This window comes from Saccopteryx leptura, chromosome 2 (genome assembly GCF_036850995.1).
Source record: "Saccopteryx leptura isolate mSacLep1 chromosome 2, mSacLep1_pri_phased_curated, whole genome shotgun sequence".
In the NCBI taxonomy this organism is placed as follows: domain Eukaryota; kingdom Metazoa; phylum Chordata; class Mammalia; order Chiroptera; family Emballonuridae; genus Saccopteryx; species Saccopteryx leptura.
In genome coordinates, this window is record NC_089504.1 from 223663997 (window position 1) to 223680121 (window position 16125).

General features: G+C 45.7%; 1 protein-coding gene across 4 annotated transcripts in view; it reads left to right on the forward strand.

Annotated features, from left to right (window-relative positions):
- RUNX1 (RUNX family transcription factor 1) overlaps positions 1-16125 on the forward strand; it is a 232785-nt gene that overhangs the window by 127740 nt on the left and 88920 nt on the right. For 3 of the 4 annotated variants that reach the window (XM_066370262.1, XM_066370259.1, XM_066370260.1), the window contains one exon: positions 10672-10710. In XM_066370262.1, coding sequence (XP_066226359.1) covers positions 10672-10710 — 39 coding nt within the window. Of the gene's footprint in view, positions 1-10671; positions 10711-13558; positions 13645-16125 lie in introns of those variants that run through there. The other variant, XM_066370261.1, reaches the window with a different exon arrangement.

Below are 16125 nucleotides of genomic sequence, written 5' to 3' on the forward strand. Positions count from 1 at the left end.
CTAACTAGGAAGGGTAGAGGGAAATCACTTCAGTAACTAAATGGAAATTGCCAGCCTACCCTTGCCTGAGGCAAAGAGGAAAGAAATGAGTGCTCTTGTGAGCTTGGTTAGCGAGGGGGAAGAAATCTATGGCCTGCGCTTCATGTCATTGTTCAATTTGCCATGTTCAATATCTCCAGATCAGCATGTCAATCCAGAGAGGGGGTCTGCCCAGGTACCCTAGGCTGAGCTCACGGCACAGTTTCAAGACACTGTCTGTCCCTCCCCTGGCTAACCTGAGCGGGTGCAGTCTCACCACTCAGCACAGTGCAGAAGGTGGAACCCTAATGGCCTCTTCAGTAAAGTCTCCTTCTTTCCCCCTTAGAAATCCACTCTCATTGTTCCATGTCTAGGGCAAAAGAGGGTTCCTGACTAAAGAAAGAAAACAGTTCCTATTTTAGAAACAATTCGACTTTTGTGGTATGGAAATAGACTTGTTCTAGGGTAGTTTTCTCTAAAAAAATGAGATGCTTCCTAAATTGAGAACTTGACGATTAGAACTTCTTAGAATTGAATGCGTTTTAAAAAATTCTTGTAAGTCCACACTTACATAAATATTTGCTGCTTGCCCATCCTCCAGACCAACCCTCAAATGCTGTATTTCCTAGGCATGATTTTGAATTTATCCTCAAGATGTGCGTCTCCATAAGCACTTGAACTGTTGAAGTAACAAGGGAAGCAGGGGGAATGGACATGCTTTAGCAGAGTGCTCATTGCTCAGTGGTTCAACCAGAGACAGACTAGCATTCATTTGGGGGTCAACTGTCATAACATTTGGGTGATCACCCATTCCTTTGCTCTTGCTATTAAAAAATCACCCTACTCTGCACAAATATGTGACAAAGAGCTTTAAACTTAGTGTGCTTAATCATTTTCAAGAATATCTGGGTGACCTCTGTATATTGCCTTCATTGTATATATAAGTATAAACTGGAAATTAGCTAATAGATAATATTGTTTTCAGGTGTTTTAATTTTGTTCAATGGTGTTTTCATTTTTCATCTCTTACCTTTCAAGAAGAGGTGATCTCTATGGGATTAGCATCATTTATTTATGAAAAAAAATATCAAAACTTACTTTACATTTTGGAAAATAGATTTAAATTGTAGCATTTTTTCTAAGCAAGTCCAAATCATTCGTATCAAAACATTTAAATCTGGTTTAACCATTGTTTGATTCAGAAATAAACAATGATGTTTTGAAAGAAGTCCCCACAAAAATGTCCCCACTCCGTTTCAGTACATGATGCATGACTTATAAAAATTTGATTATTACTAAAAAACATCAATTATATAACATTATTGATGTAATCTGAAAAAGATGTAATCATTACAGTGTAGATCTTAGAATTTTTATGAAACTTAAAAAATGTAATTATATAATTCCATGGAATGGTCACTTCCATTGCTGCTGACTTCTTTTGTTTTCTTTTTTCTTTTTTTTTTGTGACAGAGACAGAGAGAGGGACAGATAAGGACAGACAGACAGGAAGAGAGAGAGATGAGAAGCATCAATTCTTCGTTATGGCACCTTAGTTGCTCATTGATTGTTTTTTCATATGTGCCTTGACCGGGGACTACAGCGAGTGACCCCTTGCTCAAGCCAGTAACCTTGGAGTCATGTCTATGATCCCATGCTCAAATCAGCAACCCCGCGATCAAACCAGATGAGCCCATACTCAAGCCAGTGACCTTGGGGTTTTAAACCTGGGTCTTCTGCATCCCAGTCAGACACTCTATCCACTGTGCCACCACCTAGTCAGGCCCCTGCTGACTTCTTTAGTTTTTTTTTTTATTGTTTGTTTTATTTCACACTACTACATTAAAATTGTAAAGCCCTTGTGGAGTATAATCACTCCATGACCTCACAAGAAAGCAGGATAGTGAAAGTCTCAGCCCATTATTTCCTACGAAGTCTGTTTCCTAAGTTTGAAGATAGCAGGATTTGTGTGAAAGGAGCTGTCTTGTCGGAATGCCTGGAAAACACTCAAAGACCAACATCTGACAGTTTATTATTCAATTGATCAATAGGGACATTTCAGCAATGCCTTCAAAGGTACACTATGCATCTTGCTCTTGGCCGTTAGGTAGATTTCCCACATCCAAGATAGTTGAGTGATTGAGCACCCAAGGTTTATCTCAAGCTTTTATGTTCCCTTTCTAAGAGGTTCTGCTATATTTGTGGGAAATTTCTTGGCAGTCCACATAGGATCACAAACAGAAAAATATTTATTTCTGTGTGGAGAGAAAACAACACCAATTTGAGGCCCTAACAGTTGTAATAATAATGATGAAGAACCTTAGGGTTGTTTATTCCAAAGGATAAAGTGACTAAACTATGTTGTGCATCCATTGTTACATTATGATTTTATAATACAACACATAGTGAAACCTCATTCATTGGGTTGACATGGAAAAAAAAACAATTAGTGAAAAGGCTGAATATTAATCCTTTTAAATACTTGTGGTAATAAAAAATATAGGTAACACTTAGGACCCTCTGTTTATTCCTCTCTAATCTCAATTTTCTGTAAATTATAGGACAGAACTTGTGACAAAGCACGTGTTCTTTGTTCTCTACCTTGCTATTTCTTCTGAGAATTTGGGATTCTCTCTGTCACTTAGACCAGAAGCTGCCTCAATGAATTGAACTATTATTGTATGTTAACAAGCAGATTGTTAGCAAATTGACATACTGAGTAGGTTTTTCTGAAAAATCTATGTTACCTTTCAAAATAAACTTGTTTATAGGAATTGCTATTTGAGAATGAGGATCACTTAACCACTTTGCAATTCTATTTTAGTATCATGAACTATTAATAATGAACCTCTTCTTCCAATCTGTGTTGTCCATATGAATGTCATAGAAAGCTGGCTTTGCTGGGGAAGAGAGGGACAAGAGGCGCTTTGTATCAGCAAAGCAGTACGCGGCTGACAAAGCTTCTGTGGAAATGGACAGTGCGTGAGTGACTTGCAGCTCTTCCATGGTGTGGCAGGCAGTGCCCTAGTGGTGATGCCAGTGGTCAGGTGGCCTTTGCAGTTCAGTTGTTGTCCCTGTGGATGTGTGTGATTCCATCTCTGAGTCAAATAATGTAACAAAAATTCTGAACCTTGCTTTGGGACAACTCAGAGGGAGAATATGAGTCAGGAATGACCTTCACTAACAGTAGGTGACACACAGGGTGACACAGAATAGTAGCAAAATTGCTCTTCAGGGTGTGTTGTGATCTGAGTGGTCACTCTGGTGGCACTGTCCAGCACGGTCGCCAATAAATATAGGTGACTGTGCAGGACTTGAAATGTGGCAAATTGGACTTGAGAGACACAATAAATGTAAAACACGCAGCGGTAGAGCGTCGGCCTAGCGTGCGGAGGACCCGGGTTCGATTCCCAGCCAGGGCACACAGGAGAAGCGCCCATTTGCTTCTCCACCCCTCTGCCGCGCTTTCCTCTCTGCCTCTCTCTTCCCCTCCCGCAGCCAAGGCTCCATTGGAGGAAAGATGGCCCAGGCGCTGGGGATGGCTCTGTGGCCTCTGCCTCAGGCGCTAGAGTGGCTCTGGTCGCAACATGGCGACGCCCAGGATGGGCAGAGCATCGCCCCCTGGTGGGCAGAGCTTCGCCCCATGGTGGGCGTGCCGGGTGTATCCCGGTCGGGCGCATGTGGGAGTCTGTCTGACTGTCTCTCCCTGTTTCCAGCTTCAGAAAAATGAAAAGAAAAGAAAAAATGTAAAACACGTATTATTTTAAAGACCTGCGACCAAAAAAACACAAACTATCACAATAAGTGTATATTGATAATGTGCTGAAATTAAAATGTTTTAGATATATTGAGTCAAAGTGATTAAAATATATGACTAAAATTAATTTCACTTTACTTTTGTATCTGGTTACTAGAAAATATAAAATTAACATATATGGCTTGTGTTGTATTTCTATACATTGCTCTAGAATAAGAAAGAATATCCACATGGTTTACAGGAAACTTGCCAAGATCTAGTGAAGAAGTTTGACAGATAATAGCATACTGATATGAACCATTTTGCAAGGTGCTTTAGCTTTCTGGTTACAACCAGGCTGTGCAGAGCCAACTGAACAGGTTTAGACTGGACCAGTTGCTGCATTAGGTTTCTGGGTCTGTGAAGTGAAGGAATCATGACAAGCTGTGTGTGCAAGAGGGTGGAATGGAATAATGCACAGAAAGGGCTTAGTGTGAGGTCTGAGACAGGATGCACTACAACAGGTAACATCGGTTGCCATCATTTTCTTAGCTGGGGCAGCTATCACAAAATACCATATAGACTGGGTGACTTTGAAAACACAACTTTATTTTCTCCAGTTCTGGAAACCTGAGATCAGGATGCCGGCCCATTTGGGTTCTGGTTAAGACCTCCTTCCTGGCTTGCACCTGGCCACCTTCCTGCTGTGTGGTCACATGTCAGAGCAAGCCAGAGAGAAAAAGCCCTCATATCTCTCTGTATAAGGGCACTAATCCTATCATGAGAGCCCCACCCTCAGTGTCTTATCTAAATCTAAATCTAATGCCTTCCCCAAGGCCCCACCTTTTCATATATCATATTGAGGGTTAGGGATTCAACATATGAGTTGCAGGGTAGAGGGCTCACACAAACATTTAGTCATCACAATAGTTTAAAATGTCCAATCAGAGATAGCAATTTTGCACTGTTATCTATGAAAAACTTTTAGACACCACCATCTAATATGTGGTGGACACAATTTTTGCTGGATAATGAGCAGTTTCCCTTGCCAGTTCTGAGTGTGATCTTCATACCACCACCATCACCAGCAGCAGCAGCACCAGGAGCTTGTTGGAAATGCAGCATCTCAGGCTCCACCCCAAAGCTACTGAATCTGTACCTGCACTTAAACACATGCAGTACTGTATGAGGATTCAAAGAGGAAAGAAGTGTTCCTTATGGGCAAAGTGTTCAAAGGCAGTGGTTATGTGATCGTGTGGGGGTGAAGGTAAGTCAGAAGAGAATAGGACAGTTATACAGTTGGCATTAAAGGGCCCTGTAAAAGACACCCTTGCTCCCCAATGATCCAGAACCAACCACAAGATAGACCTAGGAGTCCAGAAGACAGGGGATCCAGATATCAGCTTTATCATGGATAGGACTTGTGGAGACCATGGCTTAGGTATGTGGCTTCCTGAAACCAGACCTGGGAAATAGGGAGACTTGAACATCATCAGCATCGAGCAACATCTCCCCGAAGGGATAAGAGCAGGGAAAGGCATGCTCTGTGTACAAGTGTTTTATCACTGCCAACCTAGCAAATTACCACCAATTTAGCAGCTTTTAAACCACACCCAGTGATTAGCTCACAGTTGTGTAGGTCAAAGATCCAACCAGACCCAACTGGGTTCCTTCCTCCCGGACTCACAGGGTTTAGAACAGGGGTCTCAAACTCAACTCAGCATGTGGGCCGCAGAGCAAGATCACAGCCGTTTGGCGGGCCGCACTAGGTCTACAAAAGGCAACTGTTATGCAACACTTTTCTCACTGCAGTTGAAAACAAAAAAAAATCAGTACAACAAGCATAATCATACATGCAGTTTACTCAGTGTCACAAAACGACCAGAAACTGTAGTTCGCATCACAACTGCTGTTAACTAAGCTAATATCTAGCTAGGATGCTATAGAAATGAAAAATACAAGTAGGCCCCTAGGCTTACTTAATTTTATCCAAAATATTTTGAACTTTGTGGATTAGTCTGCGGGCCGCACAAAATTGTTCGGCGGGCCACATGCGGCCCACGGGCCGCGAGTTTGAGACCCCTGGTCTAGAATCAGTGTGGCTGAGCTTTTCTCTGGAGGCTTTTAGAGAAACTGTATTTGCAGGCTCCCGCAGGTTGTTGGCAGGATTTGTTTCCCTGTGGTTGTAGGATGAGGGGGCTTCCTTCATGGTGGACAGCTGGGTGTCAATACTGTCCCATCCTTGCACATGGCTCCCTCCATATTCCAGCCAAAAATATAGGCATATTGGGATCCTTCTCCAGCCTCACCTTTGCCCCAGAATGAGAAAACTCTTAACTTTTCAAAGTTTTATAGGATTAGATGAGACCCACCAGGAAAATTTCCTTTCTGGTTGACTCAAAACTAACTGATAAGTCACCTAAATTACATAGGAAAAATTCTTTTTTTTTGCCATGTAACATGACCAAGGGATGAAATCTCATCATGTCTGTAGTCGCAGGGATCAGGATGAAAATCAGTCCATTTTAGGATTCTGCCTATGATATATCTGGTTTCCGTTTCCAATGCTACAAACCAAGCAATTCAGCCTTTTATGGTGGATGAATGAAAGTGTGAAAAGAGACCAAGAGTTGTACACCACGGGATGTTACTCCACACGGAAAACGGGAGCCAGAGACATGTCGGTTCCATCATCCCCCCCCCCCATACAGTCACAAGGGTCATGCAGAAGACTTGGAGACCATGGCAAAGAATACAGTTGGTCCTTAAGAGAAATTTTCACCTAGGGCAGAGGATCTGAACCGTCCAAGATGAGGACAGGGTGGGTGGCCTGTAGTCCAACAGGACTGTGCTAAAGAACTTGAACTGAGTTCAGGATGCACAGGGAAACTCCAACTGTGGGTTGGGATATTAACTTGAAAGTACCATAGGAAATGAACAGAAACCCCTTTGCAAGAGAAACTATGAGAACTTGAACCAGACTGATGTCAACAGGGATGGAAAGGGGTGATGACTTATAATAAACAAAGACACTTTAAAGGGGACTTGGCAACAGACTGGATGAGGTCACAGGTGAATCCATGGATCCATGGGAAAATAATGGGGAGAGCAAGCTGGTTTGAGATGGGGGCTGATGAGTTCATCAGTGAAATGCACGTGGCAAATGGTAACTTTCTCCTGTGTCTTCCATCTGAAATACACACACTCACATCTCCCCGCCCCTCCCTTCCCTCCCTCCATCAAGAACCTACCTCCCCTTCCCAACATCCCATTCACTTCCCCATCCTCTGCTCCACTGACTCTGCTCTGAAAACAGTTACCATGGCTCCCCTGGAGGCAAACCTAATGCAGTCTTCTCAGTCCTCAGCTTCACAGCCCCTCCTTGGACTTTGAGGCATGTCTTTCTTCTCAAACTTCCCATCTTCTTTTGCTGTTTAAGATCCCGTTCTCTCCTTTTGCTTGTCCTGACTCAGCCTCCTTGGTTTTCCCTCTTCTTCTGATCATCCCTTAAAGGTTGATGGTTTGAGACTCTGCCAGTGCTCTCCTGTCCACAGACACACTCCTTAGATAACCTGGGCTTGTGACAGGTATGTAAGGACTCTCAACTACACCAACCCTCTGACCTGAGTTCCTGACTGTCCCACATGCACCTACAGTTCTGTTCTGCACATCCCAGCTGAACCCTAATGCCTCTCTCCACACTCATCCTCTCCCAGTCTTACCTGCTATTGATGGCACTGAACCACATATAGGGCCACCTTAATAGATGCTCGTGATGCTTGTCTGGCTCCTGCAGTAGCTCTGTCCCCTTCGACTCACCTACCCACCTGTGACAGACTTATTATCCTAACATACATGTGAGCTATTTACCAGATATCACAGCTCTGGTAGAACCCATTGCCTTCCTGTTGATGTTCCAGTTTTTCTTCAAGTTGTGTCGGCTGTGTGTGACCTGTATGTGTTCATGTCTGCCAGCATAGTTTCATTTGTGAGTGCCACTCCCAGCCTGTTCCAAACCTACGCTCCAACCACACCAGACCTGACAGGCTGATCTGTTTCACAAGTTCATAACTTTCTCATGCTGATCCTTTTACCCGGAGTTGTTCTCCTCCAGCTCTGCCCCACCTCCCTAAGCCCTTCCTTCAACTCTCCCAACCACCTGGTAAAAACACACCCAACCTCCACGAGTTAAACCAAGGATCACCTCAACTAGCAAGGAAGTCTTTGCAGAGCCCACCTGGTTGTGCCCCCCTTCCTCCTGGGTCTCCTCCCACCACCACCCAGGACCCTACATGTGTGTGTCCATGATACTCCATTCTCCTCATTTACTCATCTTGGTTATCCATGAGCCCAGTACCCTGCCTAGCACAGAGGAAGCATTAGTGGAATGCTGAAGGGAGGAAAACCAAACACTTCTATCTGGGAATGTCCTCAAGAAGCCATTTGGAAAGAGTGGAGGCAGGAAAAGAAGAGAAAGCCATTTTATATTTATTATGAATTCAAAAGTCTCTCAGCCAAATGGATCTTGACCTGTTCCTCAAACTCAGTGGAGTGCCAGAAATAACTTCAGTATATGTACACTCCAGAAGATTTGAGATTTGCAAGGTGAAGAATTTCAAGGATATTTTCCTACGGGGATCACAAGACAGGGGAGGATAAAAGTGAAAGATGAGATCAGAGTTTTATTTTTTCAGAACTCTACAAAGGACACCCATAAAAACACATAGCTGTGGTCAAAACAAAACATAGCTCACCATGCACACAGGCCCATATGTGTACGTGTGTATGTCTGTGTGTGTGCATGTGTATGCATGTGCAAAGAGCAAGAGTGAAGCAATTCTGTCAAGTTTCCTAAACTCTCCAAGTCCTCTATAAGATAGGGATGGAAATGGTGCTGTTCAAAGATTCAATCAGACAGGTATATAAAGGCTTCTGGCCATTGCCTGGCATAGAGTAGCATTCAAGAAGAGAGAGGATGAGAGTGAGAGTGCTTTAGAAAGACAGGAAGGGTGGCAGGGAGGGAGGCAGGGAGGGAGCTGCAGGACAAGCTGGCCAGGTGCAGCTCTCACTGTCAGGAGCACACAGACCTCTCTCCTCTCCGCAGTTCAGCTGCCAGCACCTTTAAGACCTCTGTGGGCAAATCACTTCAAATCTGCACAGGGGCTGCCTCACCTAGGGACACCTGTCCCATTCCCGTTCCCTCCTCCTCCCCAACAGCTTAATGGTGTACGCTGTTTTCAAGAGTACTAACACAGGACAAATTAAGAAAGCTCTCAACAGACACCATGCACACCTTTCAGAATCTACTCACTTCTGCCTTTGGTTTTAAGTTTAAAAAATGAATCTTGGCTTTTCTCTGAAATATTAGGTGCAGAGGAAACACTTCCTTTCCCCTCTGCCCATCCTAGTTCTCATCCTCAAACTGACCTGGACTTGGAAAGGCTTCTCAAGGTCCCAGTGAAAAAGTTTCCAGGGTGGTTGGTTCTGCTGGGTCTCTTTGCCATAAATCCAGATGCCTGGTCAGTCTCACTGGTGTGGATCCCCGCCTTACACCTTGCCTATTAAAACTGAACTTGCTAACTTGAGGGTACATTTGTAATTTTTCACCTGACCATTTATGATTAGTGCAAATGATTCTTCTCCTGCCCTGTTCTTCTTTTTTTAATCTTTATGGAGTCATTTTAGGTACGTGTAAACCACAACCTTGGTTTTTTTAGGATGCTGCTTTGAGACTATACATATTTAATTCCTTTCATCTTTCATCATGGGCCAGTCCTTCAGAACCCCTTATTATTTTAGGGTTGTTTTTTTTTTTTTTTGGCTTTGGCAAAATATAAGATCAAGAAGCTGCAAGTCTTGTTCTCCTGCCTATTTAAACAGCGTCTGGAAATCTGAAATAATTACCTCCTCAGTTTTAAAAGATTTTTTTAAGCTATATTGTACTAATATTGTGAAGTTCAAAGCTTTAGGTCTGCAGTATTTGAAATGCTCAAATTCTAAGGCTTTGAAAAATGGCATTTCCTCCCTGATCCATTACTGAATGCTAACTATTATCAATATATAGAGCTGATGACAGAGTTAATTTCAAATTCAGAACATTATATGTAGATATTCAAGGGAAAGAGGAACAGTTTCCTATGACTTTCCTTAATGGAGTTAGCTTTCACTGTCCATGCAGCAGTATATAGTAAAGTGATTCATATTTGGAGATTATCAGATGACAATTATTTTCACTACTAAATTGATATCTGTTATTTCAAGAATGAGAGCTTTCAGTACAAATAATCTGCCCTCCTAGCAAAGAGGAAAGAAGGAAGCACACAAGGAAGGAATATTTCTAAAACGTCCTATCATTGGAAGTACATGATCATAGAGGTAATCTATCAGTATGTTCCTTTCCTAAGATGTATTCCAAATTGTCCCTTTCATCACTTGAAAAAACTTGTATGTTTACTTCTTGTATTTAGCCTCTGCTGTATTACAGATTTTTAAGTGTTTTTTGCATAAGGTTTCCTTAATTTCACCTTGCAGTTTGATTCATTCCTGCAGCCCCCAAATGTGTTTCTAATGTTTAGTAAATAAATCACAGGTGAGTCTAAAAACAACAGACTCAGCCTCGGCCAGCAGTGGAAAACATTGGTTGAAGGCACATAAAATCACGTGCATCCATAACAGTTCATTTGTTATTTGCTGAATTACTGTTTTAAGCTATTTTTGTGCCAAAGCTGGACAACATGCTATAAAAAAAGATATCCAGTGGTAAAAAGTGTAAGAGACGATAAGCTAACAAAATCATTAGGGGGAGAATTTCGTTTTTATAGTTGCATATACTGCAACTAGAATGAAATTCACCAACTACTGGTAAATTTTGTGTTTGCTGTCAGTACATTCATACAATTTTTCCCCCTTTCTTTCAGAATGTGTACACGGAATGAATCCACCTAGAGATGTTCACGGTATGTTGGATTTCCAATTATGTTTTTATAAAATATGTACATACATATATATGTCCATATAATGATTTTAACCTGTGTATCCTATAAATAACTTGATATAAATTAACCAAATAATTAAGGCTTTTCTTTTGCTGATTCAAAAATACTTAAAAGCTGTTCTCTATATTGTAAATGTCAAACCATATAAAATGTTCCAATGAAATCTTAAATGATACCTCAGTGCTGCCACATTTATCACAGGTGCATTCTGCAGTGATTAAATGACTCTAGATGACTCTAGGAAAAAATAAAATAAAAGAGCTTGGCTTCTGTTATAACCCTGTTAATTGTCTTTGTTATGGAAGTGGCAATACAAAATTTTTATGCGGGTAAAATGTTTAATAAGCATCCCTAAATTTGCAAAACTTAGTTTTGAAATTTTCTGTTTTGCTGCTTGCAAGCTGCACAATTGGGTTATGAAGTTAGAGTGAAACAGTCACACATCAACCACAGTCTCCCATGGAAACATCCACATGGAGGAAGATGTGGTGGAAGAACTAAGGAATTAGATTGCAAAAGGGAAACAATCTCAAAGCCCCTCCAGAGGGGGAAAATGTTTAACTGAATTCCAGTGTTGGAAACTGAGTGCTGTGGAGAGCAGGTTATTTAAGTTACTCCTCTTCTGAAGGTTGTCCTTCCTGTGACATTAGTACCAGCTGCAGCAATTTGATTCAGAACCACAAGCAAACTACATTCTCTGATTTTTATTTTCATTTAAATGGTCCTGAAAATAGAAATAATTGTTTTAGAAATATTAGATTTTTAGAAACATATTGCTCATTGTAGGGGGCGATTTTGATTTTGAGAGAATGGTTAAGATTCTAATCTCAACTTTATGCATCTTTTATTCTTTAGAAAGCTTTGAAAATGAAAAAAATGTAAAATATTTAGGTATTTTCAGAGACCACCTTTAGTTACATATTTGAAGGAAAACGTCAATGAGCTGTTACTGTTTTCCCGGGGAAATTATTTTCAACTAGCCAAATACCACTTTTAAAATTCACTGTGAAAACTTACATTCCATTCCTGTTATAAGCCTTTTCGAAATTTTCCCCCATGGAGCAAATTGGGATGAATCTGTCATGATGCATCCACCCAACATATCACTTTGTTTTGTTTTTTGTTTTGTTTTGTTTTCGTTTTTTTGTATTGTGACAAAGGTAAATTTCAGGATTATCCCGGGGGAACACTCGGAGTGCAGTAACGAGGAGGGAAATTCTATATTTGCCGCTGAAATGGGCGCTCTTGGTGGAAAGTTCTTCATTTCGTACACGATGTTACTGAACTTTATTAGCTCCGTAAAAAGCTCTTTACACTAAGGGGTTCCCGGTATCCCTGAGTTGAGTCCCATGCTGTTTGCTTTCCATTCATTTTAGTTCCTCGAGGAGGAGGACGCAAAGGTTTGTTTCTGGTTTTCGGGTTTACGCCGTGCATTGCAGATGTAGCCCGCTCACATCCCGGGAACCCCAAGAGCCCGGCCGGGTTTAGAATAAATCAGCAAAAGCTTTCCTTGCTATTCTTGTCCTCCTCTGCGATCGAATTTGGGTTATATCAGTTGAGGCTCCTAGCTAAGCAGTGCCCACGGTGCTGCCCTTGAAAGGTTCCACTTGAAACATCTATCGCTGAACCTCTCTTCTTACTAAGGAAGGGAACTTGACTCCCGCGGGGAGGCAGCCGCGGAGAGCCCGACCCGCAGCCCCTCGCGGGGTTTAGGGTTTCAAACCACTTGAGCCCAGAAGAGCCCTCTCTGACCTTTCCGATGAGCGTGTTACCCCAAACCGCTCTCTTCCCCCAGTCGGAGCCTATTGTTGCCTTCGCGGCACTATGGGACCGCACCCCGCGCCTCCGGAGTCCCTGAAGGTGCACTTGGAGGCAGCGGCCCCCGGAGCGCTTTGTGAGCTCAGAGGGAAATGCGTATGAGTTTGGACAAGTTTCACTCTCCCAGGAGATGGCAGCGGCCGACCCGGACAAGGGGCAGCATCCAGATTTGGTGGCTGCAGTATTTGGAATCACTCGGCCCATGTGGACAGTAGACCTCGGGGAGGAGGGCTTTATACCTGAAATGGGGCTTCTTCAAAAATCATTTAAAAATACAAAGGCGTTTTCTATGAGACCCCAGTGACAGACAGAAAACAAAATGCAGCTGGGTACTGACAGTTCCTCTCCCAATGTCCCTGGTCTTCGGAGATGGGCAAGGGTACGAGCCCACCTGAGGAGAAGCGCGGAAAGCCGGGAACGCTCGAAGCACTGACTGCCTGGGGCTGGCAGGCTGTGGTGTCCCGGCAAAGGGTTTCCGCGCAGAGACCACGACGCGGGCCTGTCTGAACAGCCCGAGGGTTTCCGCGCCACCAGCTCCGCCGCTGGGACAGCAGGAAGGGAACACAGCCGCTCAGACTAGCTCCCTTGGTCGTTTCCTGTCGTTCTCCCCAAATTGAAGTTCTTACAAGAGCGACCTAAAGGCCGCAAGGAGAGCCTGCAGGACCCGGCGCCGTCGGGGGCGTTCCCCTGAGCTCTGAGGCCGCCGGGCGTCCGGGGCCGCGAGCGAGGGCGGCTGCTGCCCCCTGGCGTCCGCGAGTGGCCCGCCGCGAAGTCCTCCGAACGTCTCCCACAGCCCTCCTGGCCTCGCTAGTGTTGGGGCCCAGGAAGCAGTCGGGGCGCCCACCATGGTCCCCGCCCCTATCAGGCCAGCACCATTGGCAAAGCTCCAGGAGAGTGCGGGACGGCGGCAGCCCCAGCCGCGCGTCCGCTGAGAGGAATCGAGGGAGAAGCGGCAGGAGGGAGGGGCCCGAGGGGGCGGGTGAGGGACCCCCCTCTCGAGGGAGCTGAAGTTGAGTTGAAGTTGACGCCTCCGTGGGCAGGTGGGAACGGGGCTCCGTCTGAGCACCCAACCTAGAGGTGAGGGACCTCGCGGTGGAGAGAAGGACCCCCGGTGCCGAGGGCAGTATGCCGGGGCGGTTCCCACTAAGTTACGCGCAAATGCCCGCGGCGCCGGGCACAGAGGAAGTTCCCGCCCGCCCGCAAAGCCGGAGTGGGTTCCGCATCAGGGCCGTGCGCGCAGGGGCGGGGAGAGGAGCCGGGCGGTTTCCGGGGAGTCGTAGCGGGGCTCGGGCGACCCGGGTCTTGCAATAGGCTTTAGCGCCGCGGGAGGGAGAGCCACCGCTCCAAAAAGGAGAGCGAGCCCAGAGGATACTTTCAACTTTCTTTCCAATCCCAAATTCTTTGGGATCTTTTCTGACTGGGAAACCCCTCTGCTCTCCGCTAAGCCTACTCAACCGGAGTGAGGAGCGCTGCGTAATTGAACCGCAGCCCAGACGCGGCGAAAACACCAATTAAAACAAGCCAAGAGAGAAAACTAAAAATACAAAACCATGTTGTGGAGACCGAAAACCGTCTGGCCTCATTAAATGAATCAGCGCCACTCCGCTGCCGCTGCCAATCGGGCTCTGGGGCCGCGCGGAGCCGCTCTCCGGCCAGGCCTTTCGGTCCCCTCCTTCTCGAATCGCACCCACGCTGGGGAAGTGGAGGCTCGGCCGTGGGCGCCCGCGTAGAAAATGGTGCCGCCCCGGGGCTCCGGTCCCGGGAGCCTCGCGGAGGCCGCTGCATCTCCAGGGTGCGCAGGGCGTCTCCCTCTTGCTAGTCTCCGGGCTGGGCCGCTCCGGGTGCAGCTGGCAGCCAGAGTCCTCCCAGCCTGCTGGTCTCTTCCTCCAACCACCTCCTTAGTTCCCGGACCGCGGCCGCCACGGGCGCCACCACTGCAGCCCTGGGGACCACCGCCGCGCAACCGCGCGGATGTGCAAAGCCTTGGGGCTGTGGTCTGCAATGGGGCGGGGCCTCGGGGCGCGTGTGAGCCTGTGCTTATGTGTGCCTGGATGCGGGGAGCGCGGGATGACCGCGGCGGCCGCTGATTCTCTACCCCGGCTGCGTACAGTAGCGCGCGGCGGCGGCGGCGGCGGGGGCGCGCGGGCCAAATCCAGGAGCCTGCGGCGGGAGCCGCGCCCTGGTTGATACCGGAAAGGCCTGTGATTGGCCCACGGCCGCCCCTATGCAAACGAGCTGAGGGAATGGAATTCCTCGGGCCGGGTTTACAGTAAAAGCACGTTCATTTCCAGGCACTCTCATTCATAGAGCCAGCGGGCGCAGGCGGGACGGGCGCCCCGCGGCCGGACCCAGCCAGGGCACCACGCTGCCCGGCCCTGCGCCGGCAGGCACCTCTTCCCGGGGCTCCTGGGGACGCTAGAAGAACGTCAACCCTTGCTACTTCTTGACCTGCGTTGGAGCTTCGACTTACTCCCTCTTTCTTTTTTCACTTTTGAATGAACGGTTTCTTGGCTGGATGGGTTAACTACTTTCCTGGCTGTGAACTTTTCCCCGGTTGTTTCCTTTGACAACTGCAGGAGAAAGTGCGCTGTGCTTCGAGGCGAGCCGCTAAGTTCCCTGTGCGTGGCATTGTGCGTGGGAGAGTGTGCGTGGGTAACTCGAGCGGCCCCGTCTGTTCCGATCTGCACTGCGGTGCCTCCTCGAAGGCCCGCTCCACCTGCTGCGGTTACACAGTGACCGTGGGTATTGGCGCGTCCCCGCAGTTAACCGGCCAGTGCTGGGGCGACACCGAAGGAAGATCGTCTCTCTAACTGCCCAAGTCTGGGCTGACTCACGGAGTACATGTAGACACTGGCTGGCTTCGGAAGAGTGCGTGTCTGCGTGCGTGTGACTCGGCTGCTGTTCAACTCCCACCAAACCACAGAATCAGCCACAAACTCAACCAACATCTCCAAACCCAAGTTCTTAGATGTGGAGAGCTGTACCATCAACTTGGACTTTTTTTTATGATTAGCTTTTCTTTGAAAAGCTGAATTTTTTTTTAACTGAGCATTTTGCCAGAACTTATTGAGAGACCATGACAAGTATTTCTAGCCCAGCTCTTCTCCAACTACTGAAGCTGATTTTCAAGGCTACTTAAAAAAAAAAATCTGCAGCGAACATTAATGGATTTCTGTTGTGTTTAAATTCTCTACAGATTGTACTGTAAATATTTTATGAAGTAGAGCATGTGTATATATATTTATATGTATATATATGCACATACATTAAAAGCACGACCTTTGGAAGTCGCAGTTCTTGCTTTTGAGGACTGTAGCCAGTTTTGCATGATAAAAGTGGCAATGTAAATGGAAGACAACCCTGTATTTTCTGTTGCGTTGGGACTTTAGACAAAAGTCACCTGGAAAAACTGACAGGCAATTATCTACTGGAGCTTCCAAATTATGTGTTTGCTGGTCCTTTTTCTCTCCGCATAAATATTTTAGGAAGTGTATGGGAATTTTGCCTCCCGAAACTTTTGTAACAGCCAAAGACTGAACTTCAACTCTCGAAGCAAGA